The following is a 24,245-nucleotide window of genomic DNA, read 5'->3' as shown; positions in this document are numbered from 1 at the left end:
GGGAAGTGAATTTTGCTGCTCAAAACCAATACTTCCAGGAAGGTGACCATAGTAACTTAGTCAGCTTTATTCATGTGAATAACTCTGTCGGGAATTACCGCCAGAATAATGTTTAGGTTGATTCATACATCCATGTTTCACAGTTTGAGTACAAACCTCAATTGGCAGCAGGGTGGCTCAGTGGTTAGCAATGCTGCTTTGTAGCACTAGGGTCATTGGTTCAAATCCCACCAAGGACAACATCTGCAAAGAGCCTTGTATGTTATATGCGGATTTCTTCTGGGTATTCTGTGTCCTTCCACACTCCAAAGACATACTAATTGGGAATCTAGAGTGCTATGGAATTAATGGTAACATATAAGTGAGAAAAATGAATATGGAATTTTAGATTTTTAACCCCATTGGTGACAGTGAAGATAATGTATGTAAAGTGCTGTGGAATATGTTAGCGCTATATAAGCAATGCATAAGATGAGACAATGTGCAGAACAATTGCAGGTCTCCTGACCCAAGTTTTACTGCCACGTATATGCCTATATGAAAGACTGGTATCATTATATATACCTATGACACTATTGAGCTTGGATCAGATGATCAACGCATCATGGTGCTTACAAGTGCTTTTCACTAAATTAGAATATCATCAAAGTTAATTTATTTCAGTTCTTCATGACAAAAAGGGAATCTCATAATGTCTGGAGGAAGAGTGGAGAGGCACACAATCCAAGCTGCTTGAGGTCTAGTGTGAAGTTTCCACAATCAGTGATGGTTTGGGGAGCCATGTCATCTGCAGGTGTAGGTCCACTGTGCTTTATCAAGACCAAAGTCAGCGCAGGTAATTTAAGAGCACTTCATGTTTCCCTCTGCCAACAAGCTTTTTGGAGATGGAAATTTCTCCAGCAGGACTTGGCACTTGTCCACACTGCCAAAAGTACCAATACCTGGTTTAAAACAACAGTATCACTGTGCTTGATTGGCCAGCAAACTCACCTGACCTTAACCCCATACAGAATCTATGGGGTATTGTCAAGAGGAAGACTAGAGACACCAGACCCAACAATGCAGACGAGCTGAAGGATGCTATCAAAGCAACCTGGGCTTCCATAACACTTCAGCAGTGCCACAGACTGATCACCTCCATGCCACACCTCATTGATGCAGTAATTGATGCAAAAGGAACCCTGACCAAGTACTGAGTGCATTTACTGAACATACATTTCAGTAGGCCAACATTTCGGATTTTAAAATTATTTTTCAAGCTGATGTTGTAAAGTATTATAATTTACTGAGATAATGAGTTTTGGGTTTTCATTGACTGTAAGCCATAATCGACAACATTAACAGAAATAAACACTTAAAATAGATCACTCTGATGTAATGACTCTATTAGTGATGAGCGAGTATACTCGTTGCTAGGGTTTTCCCGAGCATGCTGGGGTGGTCTCTGAGTATTTCGGTGTGCTCGGGGATTTAGTTTATGTCGACGCAGCTGCATGATTTGCGGCTGCTACACAGGTTGAATACATGTGGGGATTGCCTGTTTGTTAGGCAATCCCCACATGTATTCAAACTGTCTAGCAGGCACAAATCACGCAGCTGCGTCGACATAAACTAAATCCCTGAGCACGCCGAAATACTCGGGGACCACCCGAGCATGCTCGGGAAAACCCTAGCAACGAGTATACTTGCTCATCACTAGACTCTATAATATGAGTTTCACTTTTTGTATTGAAGAACTGAAATAAATTATCTATTTAATGATATTCTACTTTTGTGAGAAGCACTTGTATTTGATCTGCGAAATACTAAAGTTTGAATCCATCCTTAGTTTGCTGGGAAAAGGCTAGAAGTTGAAATGCGATTTAACTACATATTGAACTTTTATACTTTTTTATGTATACATCTTTTATGTTGTACTTTTTAATCTCAGAGATTACTTTTTAATCTCAGAGATATCAATGTATGGTATACGGTTTCTGGTTGCATACACCAAATTATGTATTGATACTTATGTTTTTCCTGTATTCCATTGTCTATGGCATAGTTTACTTGAATCCAGCCACAGACAACTTCATGTAAGTGAAACCCTTCAGAAGGTGAAGAGAAGTGCTGTTCTTTAGTAACGAAAAGCAACATAGGTTAATTTGATGTACACAAGAGGAATTTCCCAGTACAGATGCACACACAATAATATAGGCTGAAATACAGGTTAATGTCACACATTGATGGATTATCATCAATGTGCCTCATGTCCTGGTAACTTTTTATGTTTTATTAACCCCTTTCTGACATTAGATGTACTATCCCATCGAGGAGACCTGGGCCCGTATGACCATCAACGGTATAGTACGTCATATGTGATCGCGGCTGGGTGTCAGCTTCGCTCAGGGAGGGGGCTCCCTGAGTGCTTCCCTGAGACCCTCAGAACAACGCGATGTTCCAAGCGTCTCCTTCCTGCAGGCCCCCGGATCCAAGATGGCCACAGGGTCCTTCCGGGTTCTGCAGGGAGGCGACTTGTCAATGCCTGCTGAGAGTAGGCGCTGGCAAGCCTCCAGCACTGCCTGTCAGATCACTGATCTGACACAGTGCTCTGCAAAGTGTCAGATCAGCGATCTGACTTTATATAGTGATGTCCCACCCTGGGACAATGTAAAAAAGTTACACTGTATAAAAATATTTTTTAAAAATTACTAAATAAAGAAAAATAAATAAATAAATATTGTTCCAATAAATACATTTCTTTATGTAAATAAAAAAAAAAAAGTACACATTTTTAGTATCGCCGCGTCCGTAACAACCCGACCTATTAAACTGTCCCACTAGATAACCCCTTCAGTGAACACCGTAAAAAAAAAAAAAAAGGATCAAAAAACAATGTTTTATTTTCATACCGCCAAACAAAAAGTGGAATAACACGTGATCAAAAAGACGGATATAAATAAACATGGTACCGCTGAAAATGTCATCTTGTCCCGCAAAAAACTAAAATACATTTTATTGTATAAAAGCGCCAAAACATAAAAAAATATAAATGAGGTATTGCTGTAATTGTACTAACCTGAAGAATAAAACTGCTTTATCAATTTTACCACACGCGGAACGGTATAAACGCCCCCCAAAAGAAATTCATGAATTGCTGGTTTTTGTTCATTCTACCTAACAAAAATCTGAATTAAAAGCGATCAAAAAACGTCATGAGCCCGAAAATGGTACCAATAAAAAACATCAACTTGTCCCGTAAAAAACAAGACCTCACATGACTGTGGACAAAAATATGGAAAAATTATAGCTCTCAAAATGTGGTGATGCAAAAACTATTTTTTGCAATGAAAAGTGTCTTTTAGTGTGTGACAGCTGCCAAACATAAAAACCGCGCTATAAATAGTAAATCAAACCCCCCTTTATCACCGCCTTAGTTAGGGAAAAATAATAAAATTTAAAAAGTATTTATTTCCATTTTCCCATTAGGGTTAGGGTTAGGGTTGGGGCTAAAGTTAGGGTGTGGGTTTGGGGCTAAAGTTAGGGTTATGATTGGGGCTAGAGTTGGGGTTAGGGGTTAGGGTTTGGATTACGTTTACGGTTGGATTAGGGGTGTGTCAGGGTTAAGGGTGTGGTCACGGTTATGGTTAGGGTTGGGATAAAGGTTAGGGGTGTGTGGATTGCCCCCACGTAAGGGCAATGGGGTACTCGGTACCGGGTCCTTAGGTTCAGGGGATGTCACGGTGGCCCGACCCAGTCCGTGGCCCCTTGAGGGACGTCCAATAAAAGGAGTAGTTTGAAATAGTGTTCGTGACGCCACCTGTGGTATTCGGTCAGGGTGAACGACACTGCTTAGGGGTCCGCTGGTGTGATGTGATGGCAGCTAGATGGTATACCTTCCCACAGGTGAAGTGTATCCCCAGGGCTTCCCAGAGTGTAGATGGTGATGGTGGTTGATGTAAGGCGCAGTGAATAACGAGGACACAAGGTTGCAGTCTCTTTACCTTTTACTGAAGACTTCAGTGTCCACAGTCCAGGGCACCAGATCACAGGGCAGATAGAGTCCAGCCGGTTTAAAGGCAAATCCAGAGTCTCCTTATCCAGGTGGAAATCAGTAGCCTTCCTCTAGCGCCTGTGTGTTGTAGTACCTTCCTGCTGAGCTTCTCGGTAAGGTCCTCACAACTGTTGTAGATGTTCTAGATGTTATGTCTTCCTCTCTGTCCCCCAGATGGTATGGATAGGACAAATCCGTATGACTGATGGCCTGAGGCTTTTTATAGGGACCCTAGAGACGCCCCAGCCCCCACAAGTTGCCACCATGCCTCCTGGGTATATGGTCGGGCAGCCAACGTGGAATTAACTGTCCTGCCAGTCTCTGAAGTAAAGCGTAGAGACTATTACTCCCTCGGTATCCTGGTCCTATCCAGTCTCCTTAATAATTGATTATTAATCTAGGATTGGGTTTGTGATATGATACTATTGACTGGCATAGTTTCCATTAGGTGTTTTTGCTCCCTCGGTATCCTGGCTACCAGCTTCTGCGCCTCCGAAAGGAGCAGCTTGTTCCTGGCTGATCTCTCTCTGATATTCCTCTCCTGTGCTCTGCTTTCCTGCACACTTTCTGCAACAGGCTCACTTTTTAGTGTCTTTTTCCAGGAGTTGCAGCACTTCATGCCAGCAGAGCTCCTCTCCCTCTGTCTTCCTGACAGGACCTGAACTCTCAACCCTTTTCCCTCCAGATCAGGATGTTATATAGGGGAGTTCACCTTAAACAGGCTTAGAGCTCCCCCTGCTGGTCTGGAGTGTGAACATGTTGCATGCATTGTATTTACCTGGCGAAGAGATATCCTTTATTACCTTCAGACATAATATCACTCCCCCTGGTGGAAGAACAAGATTACTGCAATGAGCAGGACTATGGGGAGCTGCATGTTTTGGGTTTGGGATTAGGGTTATCAGTGTGTTGGGGTTAGGGGTGTGGTTATGGTTATGGTTAGGTTTGGGATTAGGGTTAGGGGTGTGTCCAGGTTAGGGGTGTGGTTAGGGTTATGGTTAGGGTTGGGATTAGGGTTTGGGGTGTGTTCGGGTTAGAGGTGGGGTTAGGGTTATGGTTAGGGTTGGGATTAGGGTTAGGGGTGTGTTTGGGGTAGGGGTGTGGTTAGGGCTATGGTTGGGATTAGGCTTAGGGGTGTGTTTGGGTTAGGGGTGTGGTTAGGGTTGCGGTTAGGGTTGGGATTAGGGTTAGGGTGTGTTGAGGTTAGGGTTGGAGTTAGAATTGGCGGTTTCCACTGTTTAGGCACATCAGGGGCTCTGAAAAAACGCAACATGACGTCCGACATCAATTCCATCCAATTCTGCATTGAAAAAGTAAAACAGTGCTCCTTGCCTTCCGAGCTCTGCTGTGTGCCCAAACATTGGTTTACCCCCACATTTGGGGTATCAGCGTACTCAGGACAAATTGGACAACAGCTTTTGTGGTCCAATTTCTCCTGTTACCCTTGGGAAAATAAAAATTTTGGGGCTAAAAAATCATTTTTATGGGAAAAAAATGATTTTTTTGCTTTCACGGCTCAGCGTTATAAACTTTAGTAAAACACTTGGGGGTTCAAAGTTCTCATAACACATCTAGATAAGTTCCTTGTGGGGTCGTTTCCAATATGGGGTCACCTGAGGGGGGTTTCTGCTGTTTAGGTACATCAGGGGCTCTACAAATGCAATGTGACGCCCACAGACCATTCCAGCAAAGTCTGCATTCCAAAACGCCACTTCTTCCCTTCTGAGCCCAAACAGTAGTTTTCTCCCATATATGGGGCATCACTGTACTCAGGACAGATTGCATAACAACTTTGGGGGTCCAAATTCTCCAAATACCCTTTGGAAAATATGAAATTGGGGGCTAAAAGATCATTTTTTTATTTTTTTATTTTTTTTTTTTAAAAGAGTTTTTAGTTTTCACGGCTCTACATTATAAACTTTAGTGAAACAATTGGGGGTTCAAAGTGCACACCACACATCTAGATAAGTTCCTTAGGTGGTCTAGTTTCCAAAATGGGTCACTTGTGGGGGGTTTCCACTGTTTAGGCACATCAGGGGCTCTCCAAACGCGACATGGCGTCTGATCTCAATTCCAGCCAATTCTGCGTTGAACAAGTCAAACGACGCTCCTTTCCTTCCAAGCTCTGCCCTGCGCCCAAACAGTGGTTTACTTCCACACAGGGGCGGACACGGACAGCTTGGGGCCCCTGTGCAAGAAATGTGTCTGGGCCCCTCAACTTCTATGGCGACAAAGCTACATCGTATATATATATATATATATATATATATATATATATATATATATATATATATATATATATATATATATATATATATATATATATATATATATATATATATATATATATATATATACACTCACTGGCCACTTTATTAGGTACACCATGCTAGTAACGGGTTGGACCCCCTTTTGCCTTCAGAACTGCCTCAATTCTTCGTGGCATAGATTCAACAAGGTGCTGGAAGCATTCCTCAGAGATTTTGGTCCATATTGACATGATGGCATCACACAGTTGCCGCAGATTTGTCGGCTGCACATCCCTGATGCGAATCTCCCGTTCCACCACATCCCAAAGATGCTCCACTGGATTGAGATCTGGTGACTGAGGAGGCCATTTGAGTACAGTGAACTCATTGTCATGTTCAAGAAACCAATCTGAGATGATTTTAGCTTTATGACATGGCGCATTATCCTGCTGAAAGTAGCCATCAGATGTTGGGTACATTGTGGTCATAAAGGGATGGACATGGTCAGCAACAATACTCAGGTAGGCTGTGGCGTTGCAACGATGCTCAATTGGTACCAAGGGGCCCAAAGAGTGCCAAGAAAATATTCCCCACACCATGACACCACCACCACCAGCCTGAACCGTTGATACAAGGCAGGATGGATCCATGCTTTCATGTTGTTTACGCCAAATTCTGACCCTACCATCCGAATGTCGCAGCAGAAATCGAGACTCATCAGACCAAGCAACGTTTTTCCAATCTTCTACTGTCCAATTTCGATGAGCTTGTACAAATTGTAGCCTCAGTTTCCTGTTCTTAGCTGAAAGGAGTGGTACCCGGTGTGGTCTTCTGCTGCTGTAGCCCATCTGCCTCAAAGTTCGACGCACTGTGCGTTCAGAGATGCTCTTAGGCCTACCTTGGTTGTAACGGGTGGCGATTTGAGTCACTGTTGCCTTTCTATTAGCTCGAACCAGTCTGCCCATTCTCCTCTGACCTCTGGCATCAACAAGGCATTTCCGCCCACAGAACTGCCGCTCACTGGATTTTTTTTCTTTTTCGGACCATTCTCTGTAAACCCTAGAGATGGTTGTGCGTGAAAATCCCAGTAGATCAGCAGTTTCTGAAATACTCAGACCAGCCCTTCTGGCACCAACAACCATGCCACGTTCAAAGGCACTTAAATCACCTTTCTTCCCCATACTGATGCTCGGTTTGAACTGCAGGAGATTGTCTTGACCATGTCTACATGCCTAAATGCACTGAGTTGCCGCCATGTGATTGGCTGATTAGAAATTAAGTGTTAACAAGAAGTTGGACAGGTGTACCTAATAAAGTGGCCAGTGAGTGTATATATATATATATACATATACACAGTATATATATATATATATATATATATATATAGATAGCCACACGCAAACATATATTACAGTCTTCTTGATTGTTTATTGCCGTCCCTTATTATACAGTGCCCTCTCTTGTTATGTACAGCACCGTCCCTTACATATAGGATTATATAGAGCCCTGTTTTTTATTACATACCGTCCTGTCTTGCTAGCTCTATAATGCAATGATGGCTGATAGAGCATGGGAAAGCTACCTTTCTAATGGAGGAGCTGATGGAGTGATCGTCTGGTCACCGGCTCCTCCATCAGCAGTCATTTTATATCCAAAAAGAGGGGACTATGTAATAAAAGAGGGAACTGTGAATAACAAGAATACACTATGTAAGAGACAGCACTGTACATAACAGCAGAAAAAGCTATATAATCAGGGACAGCATCATAAAAAGTGACTACACTATATACTGGGGGATGGCACTATACATAATAAGCAAGTACACTATACTAAGGGACTGTGCTATATATAAGTGAGTACACTATATACTAATGGGCTGGGTACATAATAAGCGATAATAACATCTTCCTCCACTTCCCCCTGTTCCTAAATTCATTATAAATCCCCTTTCCTCCCATCTCAATCCCAGTCACCCCTCATTGTCCTGCTCCCCCCACATCCCATTATTGTCCTCTTCCCCACCACCCCCATCATTGCTTTCTCCCCCACCACCCCATCATTGCCCATTCCACCACCCCAATCATTGCCCATTCTACCACCTCAACCATTTCCTCCTCCCCACCACCCCCATTATTGCTCTTTCCACCATGATTGTCCTTTCCACTACCACCCTCATCATTGCTCTTTCCACCACGTCCATCATTTCCTCCTCCACCACCCCCATTATTGCCCTTTCCACCACGACCATCATTGTCCTTTCCACCACCACTATCATTGCCTTTTCCCCACCATCTGTGAAATACTGTATATGCAGAAAGGACATTCTGTTAAAGGGATCCAGATGTTAAATGCATGCGGCCCAGGGGCAGCATGAGTCAGACACTGTATGATTGCAACCTGGAAGCTATACCTTGAAATGCTGCGATATTTGAGAGTAAAACTGCTTTAAAAAGCCAGCCAGAAACTACTTTCTTGGCTGATTGGTCTGATGTGCTCCCTTGCCGGCTATTCCCAGCGCTGATCACTTTAACTGACAGTTCTTTCGCTATGATTTCTCCATAGGTAGAGATTTGGCTTTTAACTGGCACGGGAGGGGGGCTAGCAGAGAGGCCGGCCAGTGACTTCCTCGGACTATTCGCATAGTTCCCAGCTGGCTTTTTGGACTATGTTTGCTCTTAAAAGCTGCAGCATTCCAGAGTAATAAATACTTGGCTGCAATCGCTCAGCCAGTGTTTGATTCCTGCCGTTCATGGTTTGTACAGGATGAATCTGACGACAAGATTTCTTTATCATATGTTTTATTAATGATATAGGTATGTCCACTAGTACATGGGATAAGATGATGCATCGACTTCATTTCAGTTTTTAAATAAAGTGAGGTGTCAGGTTATATCTAATAAAATGTGAATAAATCTCCAAGATTCTATCCCAATAAGAAGTAGGTGTAATATAATAATATTAGCAAATACCTCCAATTAGAAATATAGTTCTTCTGTTTTGCTACGTTGTTTACCCCATGTGCAGGGCATTGCAGTAGCTTAGATATCTATGGTTACAATTACTCATATAATACCAGTTAGTTAGTGTTTAGTGGGCATAACCATGGATACCTAATCTACTGCAATGCCCTGCACATGGGGTAAGCTACATAGAGAATCAGAAAAAATATATTATATTCTACTGATATTATACGGAATACATATTAGGATAGGATGTTGGAGATTGGAATACCCCTTTAAGTTACCATCAGTCAAACATTTGTTTCTCTAATATATACGAACACTCAGCTGGCCTAGGAACGTACGGGCTTCCAATAGGAGTGGGGAGTTAAGGTACCGTCACATTAAGCAACGCTGCAGCGATATAGGCAACGATGCCGATCGCTGCAGCGTCGCTGTTTCGTCGCTGTGTGGTCGCTGGAGAGCTGTCACACGAACGGCTCTCCAGCGACCAACGATGCCGAGGTCCCCGGGTAACCAGGGTAAACATCGGCAGGGCCGCGCTTAGTAACCCGATGTTTACCCTGGTTACCATGTAAACCATGTAAATGTAAACCAGTACATACTTACATTCCGGTGTCTGTCCCCCGGCCTCAGCTTCCCTGCACTGTCTCAGCGCCGGCCAGCCGTAAAGCAGAGCGGTGACGTCACTGCTGTGCTTTACGGCCGGCCGGCGCTCACAGTCAGTGCGGGAAGCTGACAGCGAGGGGACAGACACCGGAATGTAAGTATGTACTGTTTGTTTTTTTTTACATTTACAATGGTAACCAGGGTAAACATCGGGTTACTAAGCGCGGCCCTGCGCTTAGTAACCTGATGTTTACCCTGGTTACAAGTGAACACATCGCTGGATCGGTGTCACACACACCGACTCAGCGATGTCTGCGGGAGATCCAGCGACGAAATAAGGTGCTGGCCTTCTAGCTCCGACCAGCGATATCACAGCAGGATCCTGATCGCTGCTGCGTGTCAAACACAACGATATCGCTATCCAGGACGCTGCAACGTCACGGATCGCTAGCGATATCGTTGTCAAGTTGTTTAGTGTGAAGGTACCTTTAGTCATTACCAACACTGATAGTGGATTATCTCACAGGAGAGAAAGAGGATCAGTAGTTGACGTTCAAAGAGCCTGATCCTTTTCTCCACCTCTGGGGAGATTCGGGAGGTCCGGTTATACATTTATTGCTCTCTTAGACCTGCAAAAATGATCAAATTGTGTTGACTTCTCTCTAATGTGCACAGAGGCCTTTAGGGCTCATTTCCACATGCGAGTCACACGTCCGTATCTCGCATGTGGAAACCAAGCTGTGGAGCCGGCACTCCAGAGCGGAGTGTGCGGCCGCATAGGAACACATGGAGCTGCACAGCTCCGCTCCAAAGTGCCGGCACCAGAGCTTGGTTTCCACATGCGGGATACGGACGTGTGACTCGCATGTGGAAATGAGCCCTAAGGCCGGGGTCACACATGTGAGAAACTCGTCCGTGTCTCGCATGTGAAACCCAAGCTGTGGCGCCGGCACTGTGGAGCGGAGCATGCGGCCGCATAGGAACACATGGAGCTGCACAGCTCCGCTCCAAAGTGCCGGCACCAGAGCTTGGTTTCACATGCGAGACACGGACGTGTTTCTCGCATGTGTGACCCCGGCCTTAGTGTGAGTCTCATAGCTGGTCCAGTGAGTCTCCATTGTCCAAAATCCCAAATACACCAGGAGCTGTCATTGTTGGGGGTAGATAGATGGATAGATAGATAATATTTAGATAGATAATAGATAGATAGATGATAGATAATAGCTAGTAGATAGATAATAGGTAGATAATAGATAAATATATAGATAATAGATAAATAATAAGTAGATAATATATAGACAGATAATAAGTAGATAACAGATGATAGATAGATAGATAGATAGATAGATAGATAGATAGATAGATAGATAGATAGATAGATGATATATAATAGATAATATATAGATTATAGATAGATACAGACAGACAGATATATGAACAGATAGTAAAATCCCATTTATTTTGCATCTTATTCTCTGGGTCCTTTGCTGCCATGAGTGCAGCAGGTCGCAGAGGGGGACGCTCTACAGTGGACGACCCCCTGCACCTATAGCACTGGAGACCCTGCACACAGCTCTCCTTGAGGACCTGCTGCCAGCCTCCTCCACAGCTGCTGCGCCTCCTAAAAAAAGCCTGGCCGTGCTGGATATGACTGCTACAAAGCTTTGGATGTAAAGTTTTTGTATGGCAGCAATTTTGCCGTTCTTTTTTATGGCACGCTCAGTAAGTGAATGCAGAGGGAGGAGCCCCCTTTTCTCCTGACCTCCCCCAGCACATTCTCCTGGGACTAATGGGACTTCACCGTCCTTTGATTGGCTTCAGCACATGCATTGCAGAGCAGGAGTATTGTCTGAGTTGAAGTGAAGTTGTACAGGAAGAAGTCTGCAGAATCATGAAGTCAAGCCCCCCTGCACTCCGCGGATACAATGACACACACACGCCTATCTCTCCTTGGATCACAGTCACCGGCAGCTTCCTCTCTGGCCCAGCAGCGCCTGGACACGCTGCAGTGTGAGAGACAGGACGCGCAGGAATGGATGGCTCCCTGCCCGCAGCACATGAGGGCAATCTGGCCAGGGGCCCTCCGGAGCCTCGGAGCCAGATAAACTGGCCAGATTGCCATCATTATTAGCCATCCTGCCGGGGCCCCCCTCCACCTCCGGGCCCCTGTGCAGCCGCACCGGCTGCACATGCGGTATGTCCGCCCCTGCTTCCACATATGGGGTATCAGCGTACTCAGCACAAATTGCACAACAACTTTTGGGGTCCAATTTCTCCTGTTACCCTTGGGAAAATAAAACAAATTGAATCTGAAGTCATTTTTTGTGAAAAAAAGTTAGGTTTTTTTAAAACATTCCAAAAATTCCTGTGAAGCACCTGAAGGTTTAATAAACTTCTTAATGTGGTTTTGAGCACCTTGAGGGGTGCAGTTTTTAGAATGCTGTCCCACTTGGGTATTTTATATCATATAGACCCCTCAAAGTGACTTCAAATGTGATGTGGTCCCTAAAAAAAACCGGTGTTGTAGAAATGAGAAATCGCTGGTCAACTTTTAACCCTTATAACTCCCTAACAAAAAAAAATTTTTAAAAAAATTGTGCTGCTGCAAAGTAGACATGTGGGAAATGTTACTTATTAAGTAGTGTTGAGCGATACCGTCCGATACTTGAAAGGATCGGTATCGGATAGTATCGGCCGATACCCGAAAAATATCGGATATCGCCGATACCGATACCCGATACCAATGCATTTCAATGGGACGCAAAGTATCGGAATGGTTCCCAGGGTCTGAAGGAGAGGAAACTCTCCTTCAGGCCCTGGGATCCACATTCATGTGTAAAATAAAGAATTAAAATAAAAAATATGGATATACTCACCTCTCCGGTGGCCCCTGGATCTTACCGCTGTAACCGGGAGCCTTTGTTCCTAAGAATGAGCGCGTGAAGGGTGTTGTGAGTTCTGCTCTTGGGTTCCCCGGTGGTTGTTGGTAGTAATGCAGTTGTCCCTGGGTTGCAATCCTGGGCAGGTGTCCCTGCTGATTGCAGCTCTGACTGGGATATTTAGGTGTGCAGGATTCATTAGCCCTTGCCAGTTGTCCATTGTTCTTGGGGTTTTGCATCTCTGTCTGGTTCCTCCTGCCCTGCTGCCAAATCAGCTAAGATAAGTGTCTGGTTTTGTTTCTGCAGCACACATTCTGTGTGCTTTACAATTCAGTACTATTCAATGTTTTTTCTTGTCCAGCTTAGACTGTGTTTGGATATTTCAGTCAAGTTGGATTCTCAGGAGATGCAGATATACATTCCATGTCTTTAGTTAGATGGTGGAATTTTTGTATTATCTGCTGTGGATATTTTTAGGGTTTTAATACTGACCGCTTATTATTCTGTCCTATCCTTTCCTATTTAGCTAGCGTGGCCTCTTTTGCTAAATCCTGATTTCTGCCTGCATGTGTCTTTCCTCTAATACTCACAGTCAATATTTGTGGGGGGCTTCCTATCCTTTGGGGTTCTGCTCTGAGGCAAGATAGAATTCCCATTTCCATCTATAGGGGTATTTAGTCCTCCGGCTGTGTCGAGGTGTCTAGGATGTGTTAGGTACACCCCACGGCTACTTCTAGTTGCGGTGACAGATTAGGGTTTGCGGTCAGTACAGGTTCCACCTACTCCTGAGAAAGTCTCATGCGGCTCCAAGGTCACCGGATCATAACAGTACAACTGGCCAACAATGAGTTAAATGCATCTCCGAACAAGGGAAGAAAGAGCCTTTTTTTTTCTGTAGCCTGCTTTGTCTTTTCTTCCCTCTTTTTCTCTGGGTGGCTGAGGAGTCTTGTGCTAGCATGGATGTTCAGGGATTAGCTTCTCGTGTAGACCAGCTTGCTGCTAGGGTACAGGGTATTTCTGATTATATTGTTCAGACTCCAGTTTTAGAGCCTAAGATTCCTACTCCTGATTTGTTTTTTGGGGACAGGTCCACATTTTTGAGTTTTAAAAACAACTGTAAACTGTTTTTTGCTCTGAGACCTCGATCCTCTGGTGATTCCATTCAGCAGGTTAAAATTGTCATCTCCCTGCTGCGTGGTGATCCTCAGGATTGGGCATTTTCCCTGGAATCGGGGAACCCGGCCTTGCTTAATGTAGACGCCTTTTTTCAGGCTTTAGGATTATTATATGATGAACCAAATTCTGTGGATCAAGCGGAGTAGACCTTGTTGGTCCTGTCTCAGGGTCAAGAAGCGGCAGAATTGTATTGTCAGAAATTTAGAAAATGGTCTGTGTTGACTAAATGGAATGATGATGCTTTGGCGGCAATTTTCAGAAAGGGTCTTTCTGAATCCATTAAAGATGTTATGGTGGGGTTTCCCACGCCTTTCGGTTTGAGTGATTCTATGTCTCTGGCCATTCAGATTGATCGGCGTTTGCGGGAGCGCAGAACTGTGCGCGCTGTGGCGTTGTCCTCAGAGCAGATGCCTGAGTCAATGCAGTGTGATAGGATTCTGTCTAGAATGGAACAACAGGGATTCAGACGTCAGAATAGGTTGTGTTTTTATTGTGGCGATGCTTCTCATGTCATTTCAGTCTGCCCTAAGCGTACAAAGAGGATCGCTAGTTCATTTACCATCAGTACTGTACAACCTAAATTTTTATTATCTGTGTCCTTGATCTGCTCATTGTCATCATTTTCTGTCATGGCGTTTGTGGATTCAGGCGCCGCCTTGAACTTAATGGACTTTGAGTTTGCCAGGCATTGTGGTTTTCCCTTGCAGTCTTTGCAGAACCCTATTCCTTTAAGGGGCATTGATGCTACACCTTTGGCTAAAAATAAGCCCCAGTTCTGGACACAGGTGACCATGTGCATGGTGCCAGCCCATCAGGAAGATTGTCGATTTCTGGTGTTGCATAATTTATATGATGCTATCGTACTGGGTTTTCCGTGGTTGCAGGCACATAATCCTGTGTTGGATTGGAAGTCTATGTCTGTGACTAGTTGGGGATGTCAGGGGGTTCATAATGACGTTCCTTTGATGTCAATCTCCTCTTCTTCCACTTCTGAAATTCCAGAGTTTTTGTCTGATTTTCAGGATGTATTCGATGAGCCCAAGTCCAGTTCCCTTCCACCGCATAGGGACTGTGATTGTGCGATTGACTTGATTCCAGGCTGTAAGTTTCCTAAGGGCCGACTTTTCAACCTGTCTGTGCCTGAACATACCGCCATGCGGAGTTATGTTAAGGAGTCTTTGGAGAAAGGACATATTCGGCCATCTTCTTCACCGTTGGGAGCGGGATTTTTTTTGTTGCTAAGAAGGATGGCTCCTTGAGACCCTGTATTGATTATTGCCTCTTGAATAAGATCACGGTCAAGTTTCAATACCCTTTACCTCTGCTTTCCAATTTGTTTGCTAGGATTAAGGGGGCTAGTTGGTTTACGAAGATTGACCTTCGGGGGGCATATAATCTTGTTCGTATTAAGCAGGGTGATGAATGGAAAACTGCGTTTAATACGCCCGAAGGCCATTTTGAATACCTTGTGATGCCATTCGGGCTCTCTAATGCTCCATCTGTTTTTCAGTCCTTCATGCCCGATATCTTCCGGACTTATCTTGATAAATTCATGATTGTATATTTGGATGACATTTTAATTTTTTCCGATGATTGGGAGTCTCATGTAAAACAGGTCAGGATGGTATTTCAGATCCTTCGTGATAATGCTTTGTTTGTGAAAGGGTCTAAGTGTCTCTTTGGAGTGCAGAAGGTTTCTTTTTTGGGCTTCATTTTTTCTCCCTCATCTATAGAGATGGATCCGGTTAAGGTTCAGGCCATTCATGATTGGATTCAACCCACATCTGTGAAGAGCCTTCAGAAATTTTTGGGCTTTGCTAATTTTTATCGCCGTTTCATTGCTAACTTCTCCAGTGTGGTTAAACCCCTGACCAATTTGACGAAGAAAGGCGCTGATGTGACGAATTGGTCCTCTGCGGCTGTCTCTGCCTTTCAGGAGCTTAAACGCCGATTTATTTCTGCCCCGGTGTTGCGTCAACCGGATGTTTCTCTTCCGTTTCAGGTTGAGGTTGACGCTTCTGACATTGGGGCAGGGGCCGTTTTGTCTCAGAGGGATCCTGTTGGTTCCTTGATGAAACCGTGTGCCTTCTTTTCCCGTAAGTTTTCGCCCGCTGAACGCAATTATGATGTCGGCAATCAGGAGTTGTTGGCTATGAAGTGGGCGTTTGAGGAGTGGCGACATTGGCTCGAGGGAGCTAAGCACCGTATTGTGGTCTTGACCAATCATAAAAATCTGATTTACCTCGAGTCTGCCAGGCGGCTGAATCCTAGACAGGCTCGATGGTCCTTGTTTTTTTCCCGTTTTGATTTCGTGGTCTCGTATCTTCCGGGTTCTAAGAACATTAAGGCTGATGCCCTCTCTAGGAGTTTTTTGCCTGATTCTCCTGAGGTCCTTGAACCGGTCGGCATTCTGAAAGAAGGGGTGGTCCTTTCCGCCATCTTTCCTGATTTACGACGGGTTCTTCAGGAATTTCAGGCTGACAAACCTGACCGCTGTCCAGTGGGGAAACTGTTTGTTCCTGATAGATGGACTAGTAGAGTGATTTCTGAGGTTCATTGTTCTGTGTTGGCTGGCCATCCTGGTATTTTTGGTACCAGAGATTTGGTTGGTAGGTCCTTTTGGTGGCCTTCTTTGTCACATGATGTGCGTTCTTTTGTGCAGTCCTGTGGGACTTGTGCGCGGGCCAAGCCTTGTTGTTCCCATGCTAGTGGGTTGCTTTTGCCTTTGCCGGTCCCTGAGAGGCCCTGGACGCATATTTCTATGGATTTTATTTCTGATCTTCTGGTTTCCCATAAGATGTCTGTCATCTGGGTTGTTTGTGACCGGTTCTCTAAGATGGTCCATTTGGTGCCTTTGCCTAAATTGCCTTCCTCTTCTGATTTGGTTCCGTTGTTTTTTCAGCATGTGGTTCGTTTGCATGGTATTCCGGAGAATATTGTGTCCGACAGAGGTTCCCAGTTTGTTTCTCGGTTTTGGCGGGCCTTTTGTGCTAAGCTGGGCATTGATTTGTCTTTTTCTTCCGCATTTCATCCTCAGACAAATGGCCAGACCGAGCGAACTAATCAGACTTTAGAAACTTATCTGAGATGCTTTGTGTCTGCTGATCAGGATGATTGGGTGGCTTTCTTGCCATTGGCCGAGTTTGCCCTTAATAATCGGGCTAGTTCGGCTACCTTGGTTTCGCCCTTCTTTTGTAATTTTGGTTTTCATCCTCATTTTTCTTCGGGGCAGGTTGAGCCTTCTGACTGTCCTGGTGTGGATTCTGTGGTTGACAGGTTGCAGCAGATTTGGGCTCATGTGGTGGACAATTTGGTATTGTCTCAGGAGGAGGCTCAACGTTTTGCTAACCGTCGTCGGTGTGTTGGTTCCCGGCTTCGGGTTGGGGATCTGGTCTGGTTGTCTTCCCGTCATGTTCCTATGAAGGTTTCTTCCCCTAAGTTTAAGCCTCGCTTTATTGGTCCTTATAGGATTTCTGAGATTATTAATCTGGTGTCTTTTCGATTGGCCCTTCCGGCTTCTTTTGCTATCCATAGTGTCTTACATAGATCTTTATTGCGGAAATATGTGGTGCCCGTTGTTCCCTCTGTTGATCCTCCGGCCCCTGTGTTGGTTGATGGGGAGTTGGAGTATGTGGTTGAGAAGATTTTGGATTCTCGCTTTTTGAGGCGGAGGCTTCAGTACCTTGTCAAATTGAAGGGTTATGGCCAGGAGGATAATTCTTGGGTTTTTGCCTCTGATGTCCATGCTGCTGATTTGGTCCGTGCCTTTCATCTGGCTCGTCCTGATCGGCCTGGGGGCTCTGGTGAGAGTTCGGTGACCCCTCCTCAAGGGGGGGTACTGTTGTGAGTTCTGCTCTTGGGTTCCCTCCGGTGGTTGTTGGTAGTAATGCAGTTGTCCCTGGGTTGCAATCCTGGGCAGGTGTCCCTGCTGATTGCAGCTCTGACTTGGATATTTAGGTGTGCAGGATTCATTAGCCCTTGCCAGTTTTCCATTGTTCTTGGAGGTTTTGCATCTCTGTCTGGTTCCTCCTGCCCTGCTGCCAAATCAGCTAAGATAAGTGCCTGGTTTTGTTTCTGCAGCACACATTCTGTGTGCTTTACAATTCAGTACTATTCAATGTTTTTTCTTGTCCAGCTTAGACTGTGTTTGGATATTTCAGTCAAGTTGGATTCTCAGGAGATGCAGATATACATTCCATGTCTTTAGTTAGATGGTGGAATTTTTGTATTATCTGCTGTGGATATTTTTAGGGTTTTAATACTGACCGCTTAGTATTCTGTCCTATCCTTTCCTATTTAGCTAGCGTGGCCTCTTTTGCTAAATCCTGATTTCTGCCTGCGTGTGTCTTTCCTCTAATACTCACAGTCAATATTTGTGGGGGGCTTCCTATCCTTTGGGGTTCTGCTCTGAGGCAAGATAGAATTCCCATTTCCATCTATAGGGGTATTTAGTCCTCTGGCTGTGTCGAGGTGTCTAGGATGTGTTAGGTACACCCCATGGCTACTTCTAGTTGCGGTGACAGTTTAGGGTTTGCCGGCAGTACAGGTTCCACGTACTCCTGAGAAAGTCTCATGCGGCTCCAAGGTCACCGGATCATAACAGAAGGGCCTTCGATGACGTCGCGGCTTCTGATTGGTCGCGTGACCACTCATGTGACTGCTCACGCGACCAATCAGAAGCCGCGACGTTAGCCGCGACATCATCGAAGGTCCTTCACGGGCTCATTCTTAGGAACGGAGGCTCCTGGTTACAGCGGTAAGATCCAGGGGCCACCGAAGAGGTGTGTATATCCATATATACCCATATACTCACCTCTCCGGCGGCCCCTGGACCTTACCGCTGTAACCGGGAGCCTCCGTTCCTAAGAATGAGCCCATGAAGGACCTTCGATGACGTCGCGGCTGACATCGCGGCTTCTGATTGGTCGCGTGAGCGGTCACATGAGCGGTCACGCGACCAATCAGAAGCCGTGACTTCATCGAAGGCCCTTCACGCGCTCATTCTTAGGAACAAAGGCTCCCGGTTACAGCGGTAAGATCCAGGGGCCACCGGAGAGGTGAGTATATCCATATTTTTTATTTTAATTCTTTATTTTACACATCAATATGGTTCCGATACCGATTCCCGATACCACAAAAGTATCGGAACTCGGTATCGGAATTCCGATACCACAAGTATCGGCCGATACCCGATACTTGCGGTATCGGAATGCTCAACACTATTATTAAGTATTTTGTGTAACATACAGTACAGACCAAAAGTTTGGACACACCTTCTCATTTAAAGATTTTTCTGTATTTTCATGACTATGAAAATTGTATATTCACACTGAAGACATCACAACTATGAATTAACACATGTGGAATTAAATACTTAACAAAAAAGTGTGAAACAACTGAAATTATGTCTTATATTCTAGGTTCTTCAAAGTAGCCACCTTTTGCTTTGATGACTGCTTTGCACACTCTTGGCAATCTCTTGATGAGCTTCAAGAGGTAGTCACCGGGAATGGTTTTCACTTCACAGGTGTGCCCTGTCAGGTTTAATAAGTGGGATTTCTTGCCTTATGAATGGTGTTGGGACCATCAGTTGTGTTGTGCAGAAGTCTGGTGGATACACAGCTGATAGTCCTACTTAATAGGCTGCTAGAATTTGTATTATGGCAAGAAAAAAAGCAGCTAAGTAATGAAAAACGAGTGGCCATCATTACTTTAAGAAATGAAGGTCAGTCAGTCCAAAAAATTGGGAAAACTTTGAAAGTGTCCCCAAGTGCAGTGGCAAAAACCATCAAGCGCTACAAAGAAACTGGCTCACATGAGGACTGCCCAAGGAAAGGAAGACCAAGAGTCACCTCTGCTTCTGAGGATAAGTTTATCCGAGTCACCAGCCTCAAAAATCGCAGGTTAACAGCAGCTCAGATTAGAGACCAAGTCAATGCCACACAGAGTTCTAGCAGCCGACACATCTCTACAACAACTGTTAAGAGGAGACTTTGTGCAGCAGGCCTTCATGGTAAAATAGCTGCTAGGAAACCACTGCTAAGGACAGGCAACAAGCAGAAGATACTTATTTGGGCTAAAGAACACAAGGAATGGACACAATGAATAGTTTTTTCTTGCCATAATACAAATTCTAACAGTCTATTCAGTAGGACTATCAGCTGTGTATCCACCAGACTTCTGCACAACACAACTGATGGTCCCAACACCATTTGTAAGGCAAGAAATCCCACTTATTAAACCTGACAGGGCATACCTGTGAAGTGAAAACCATTCCCGGGACTACCTCTTGAAGCTCATCAAGAGAATGCCAAGAGTGTGCAAAGCAGTCATCAAAGCAAAAAGTGGCTACTTTGAAGAACCTAGAATATAAGACATAATTTCAGTTGTTTCACACTTTTTTGTTAAGTATATAATTCCACATGTGTTAATTCATAGTTTTGATGCCTTCAATGTGAATGTACAATTTTCATAGTCATGAAAGTACAGAAAAATCTTTAAATGAGAAGGTGTGTCCAGACCTTTGGTCTGTACTGTATCTCTATGATTTAAGGGAATTAAAATTAAAATTTGGAAAATTGTGAAATTTTCAAAATTTTCTTCAAATTTCCATTTTTTTCATAAATAAACGCAGGTAATATCAAAGAAATTTTACCACTATCATGAAGTACAATATGTCACGAGAAAACATTGTCAGAATCACCGGGATCTGTTGAAGCATTCCAGAGTTATAACCTCATAAAGAGACTGTGGTCAGAATTGTAAAAATTGGCCTGGTCATTAGCGTGCAAACCACCTTTGGGGGTAGAGGGGTTACCTTTAAATGACTAAGCTTGAAAGGGTCATAATGGTCAGCCATTTATTTAAATTTTTGTTTACTTTTTGCCTCTCTACATTTCAGCAGCGATAGCTGTTTTTCTTTTTTTTTTTCACCGATGTAACTACGGTATATGAATCCTTGTTTTATGTGGAAAAATTGTGATATTTTTTTCAGTGCAGTCTGTAAATTCATCTTTAATTTATATACATTTTTTGGTACTTAACTATAGAGTAAAAAGTAATTTTTTGAATTTGTTTTCAAGATGAGGTTTCACACTAAATGAAGAATGGAAGAATTTTTCATGTTATTACAAATGTATGGCTGACTAAAGCTACTTTCACACTTGCGTTTTTAGCAATCCGTTGCAATCCGTCGTTTTGGGCAAAAAACGGATCCTGCAAATGTGCTCGCAGGATGCATTTTGCCCACATACTTGTATTAGCGACGGATCGCGACGGATGGCCACACGTCGCGTCCATCGTGCGACAGATCTGTCGTGTAATGTTTCTTTGTCCATCGCGTCTGCCATTTTCTACCGCGCATGCGCATGTGCGGCCGAAACTCCACCCCCTCCTCCCTGGACTTTAGAATGGGCAGCGGATGCGTTGAAAAACTACATCTGCTGCCCACATCGTGCACAAATTTCACAACGTGCATCGGTACGTCGGCCCGACGCATAGTGACGGACCGGTACCGACGCAAGTGTGAAAGTAGCCTAACTCATGTACGATTTGTTTATACTACCATATAATAAATTATATTTAACATACAAAAAAATTATCGTTGATGGTTTTTTTTCATTTTTTTTATCACATATTTTTATTTGTCCCAGGGGATAAATTTTTATCAACTTACTGTGTATTTTTTAGCACTGTAACTAAGGTATCCATATATGACTCCCATTTACAGGGGAAAACAAACTATTGCCATGACACAATTCCCTGGCATAGCTGAAAACTGGCAATCTGCTCTGCTATGAAGGGCAGACAATCACTGGGTCCAATAGAAGCATTGGCACTGCTTCTGTTTCTTTTTGACAAATATCGCTCATTTAGAAACAAGTAAACAGCAAAAGAGAAAACAAAAGCAGTAATAAACCACTTTTGTCTTTTCCTCTTGCTCCCCAGATGTGTCTGCCAGCTGGAACACCAACCTGCTCCTGCTAGATTGCAGGAGGAAGAGCTTTACTCCAGTGCCCTAACTATACTATGGCACGAGATTACAGCCCATGACCAAGCGCTGTTAATTTTTTAGCGCTTGATCATTATGAGTTTAAAGAGGAAAGAAACCATTCATCATGAGAAATAGGGAAAATTACTTAAATAAAGCTATAAACATGGTTATAAATATTGATAGTAGATTTTTTTGTCTAATTTTACTTTTTTTGGTTAAATTTAACTTTTTATTCTGTAGTTCTGGAGATGAAGGACAGGTAGCACTTGCCATTGTACAAGCATCGGTGAAGGATTGTGGTGTCTATCAGTGCACTATAGAGAATGAATATGGATCTGATTCAACAGACTGCCTGCTAAGTGCAGAAAGTAAGTACATTGTACTTTTTATATTATTTGAGTGTTTTGAAATTCTAAATAAATTTCTTGAAGATACTTTGTCTACCCAATTAAAATATTAATTTTTTTAATATTAAACATTAGGATAGCTAATGCTAGAGAAGAAAGAGAGGATTCAAAAAGATCTACAAACTGGAACTGTGGGCAGCAACTAACAGAATGGTTTTTAACAGGGAGAAATGCAAAATCCTACATATCTGCAAGAAAAATAAAAAACATATACAGAATGGGAGGTATAGGTAAACTAAGCAACAGCACATGTGAAAAAGACTTGGGTATACTATTAGATCACAGACTTAAAATGAGTCAACAGTGTGATGCAGCAGCAAAAAAAGCAAACACAATTCTGAGTTGCATTAACAGAAGCATACAGTCTAGATAACGTAAGGTTAAGTAATTAGCCCCCTATTCTCCTTACTGGTCAGGCCTAATCTGGAATATTGTGTCCAATTCTGAGCACCACATTTAAAAAAAGACATGAACAAACTGGAGTAAGTTCAGAGAAGAGTGACTAGAATGGTGGTGACCGGCCTGCAATCAATGTCCTATGAGGAACGGTTAGAGGATTTGGGAATTTTTAGCTTGCAAAAGAGAAGACTAAGAAGAGACTTAATAGCTACAAATATCTCAAGGGCTGTCACACTGTAGAGGGATCAGCCTTATTCTCATTTTCACAAGGAAAGATAAGAAGCAATGGAATTAAACTGAATAAGAACACAGATTACATAGTAACATAGCTTTTAAGGTTGAAGGAAGACTTTAAATTCCTCTAGTTCAACCCATATCCTTACCAGCTTGCCCTAACATGTTGATCTAGAGGAAGGCAAAAAAACCCATGTGGCAAACAGTAAGCTCCACATTGGGGAAAAAAATTCCTTCCCGACTCCACATTCGGCAATCAGACTACCGTATTTTTCGGCGTATAAGACGACTGGGCATATAAGACGACCCCCAACTTTTCGGGGGTCATCTTATACACCGGGTGTCATCACCGGGTGTTGCGTGACCGCGATGTCACAAAGGTCCTTCGCGGTGCACAATGCATCCCTTGGAACGGAAGCCGCCGCATGCACCGCTGAGAACCGGTAGAACGCCGGCGGCCTGCGGAAGGTAAGTATATCCATATTTTTTATTTTTATTCTTTTTTTACACGAATATGGATCCCAGGGCCTGAAGGAGAGTCTCCTCTAGACCCTGGGAACCATCCGGGACCGCTCCCTGCACCATATTCGGTGACCTCAGAGCTCCACACATGCTGTACCCGACGTATAAGACGACCCCCGACTTTTGAGAAGATTTTCAGAGGTTAAAAAGTCATCTTATACACCGGAAAATACAGTAGTTCCCTGGATCAATGCCCTATCAAGGTATATAGTGTAAATAACCTCACCCCTTAGCCTTCATTTTTCCAAACTAAATAACCCCAAGTGTAATAACCTGTCTTGGTATTGCAGACCCCCCAGTACTCCAATAACCTTGGTCGCTCTTCTCTGCACCTTCTCTAATTCAGCTATGTCTTTCTTATACACCGGAGACCAGAACTGTGCACAGTATTCTAAGTGTGGTCGAACTAGTGACTTGTATAAAGGTAAAATTATGTTTAATGCATCCCATTATTTTATTTGCCTTTGCAGCTGCTGCCTGACACTGTCCACTAAATGTGAGTTTGTCATCCACTCATACCACCAGGTCTTTTTCAGTGACAGTTTTGCCCAGTGTTTTACAATTAAGCACATAATTATATATCTTATTTCTGTTGACCAAGTGCATGACCTTACATTTATCCCCATTAAAGCTCATTTGCCATTTATCAGCCCAAGCTTCTAGTTTACATAAATCCTCCTGTAATATAAAATTGTCCTCCCCTGTATTGATTACCCTGCAGAGTTTAGTGTCATCTGCAAAAACTGAAATTCTACTCTGTATGCCCCCTACAAGGTCATTACTA

The 24,245-nt window shown here is 43.6% G+C and overlaps 1 protein-coding gene across 1 annotated transcript in view; it reads left to right on the top strand.

Moving 5' to 3' along the window:
* ALPK3 (alpha kinase 3) overlaps positions 1-24,245 on the top strand; it is a 213,605-nt gene that overhangs the window by 160,653 nt on the left and 28,707 nt on the right. Inside the window, exon 9 of the mRNA XM_077264220.1 lies at positions 22,140-22,267. Within this exon, the coding sequence (XP_077120335.1) occupies positions 22,140-22,267 (128 nt within the window). The remainder of the gene's footprint in view (positions 1-22,139; positions 22,268-24,245) is intronic.

Source organism: Ranitomeya variabilis, chromosome 5, assembly GCF_051348905.1.
Source record: "Ranitomeya variabilis isolate aRanVar5 chromosome 5, aRanVar5.hap1, whole genome shotgun sequence".
Classification (NCBI taxonomy): Eukaryota; Metazoa; Chordata; class Amphibia; order Anura; family Dendrobatidae; genus Ranitomeya; species Ranitomeya variabilis.
This window is presented reverse-complemented; position numbering and strand designations above follow the sequence as displayed.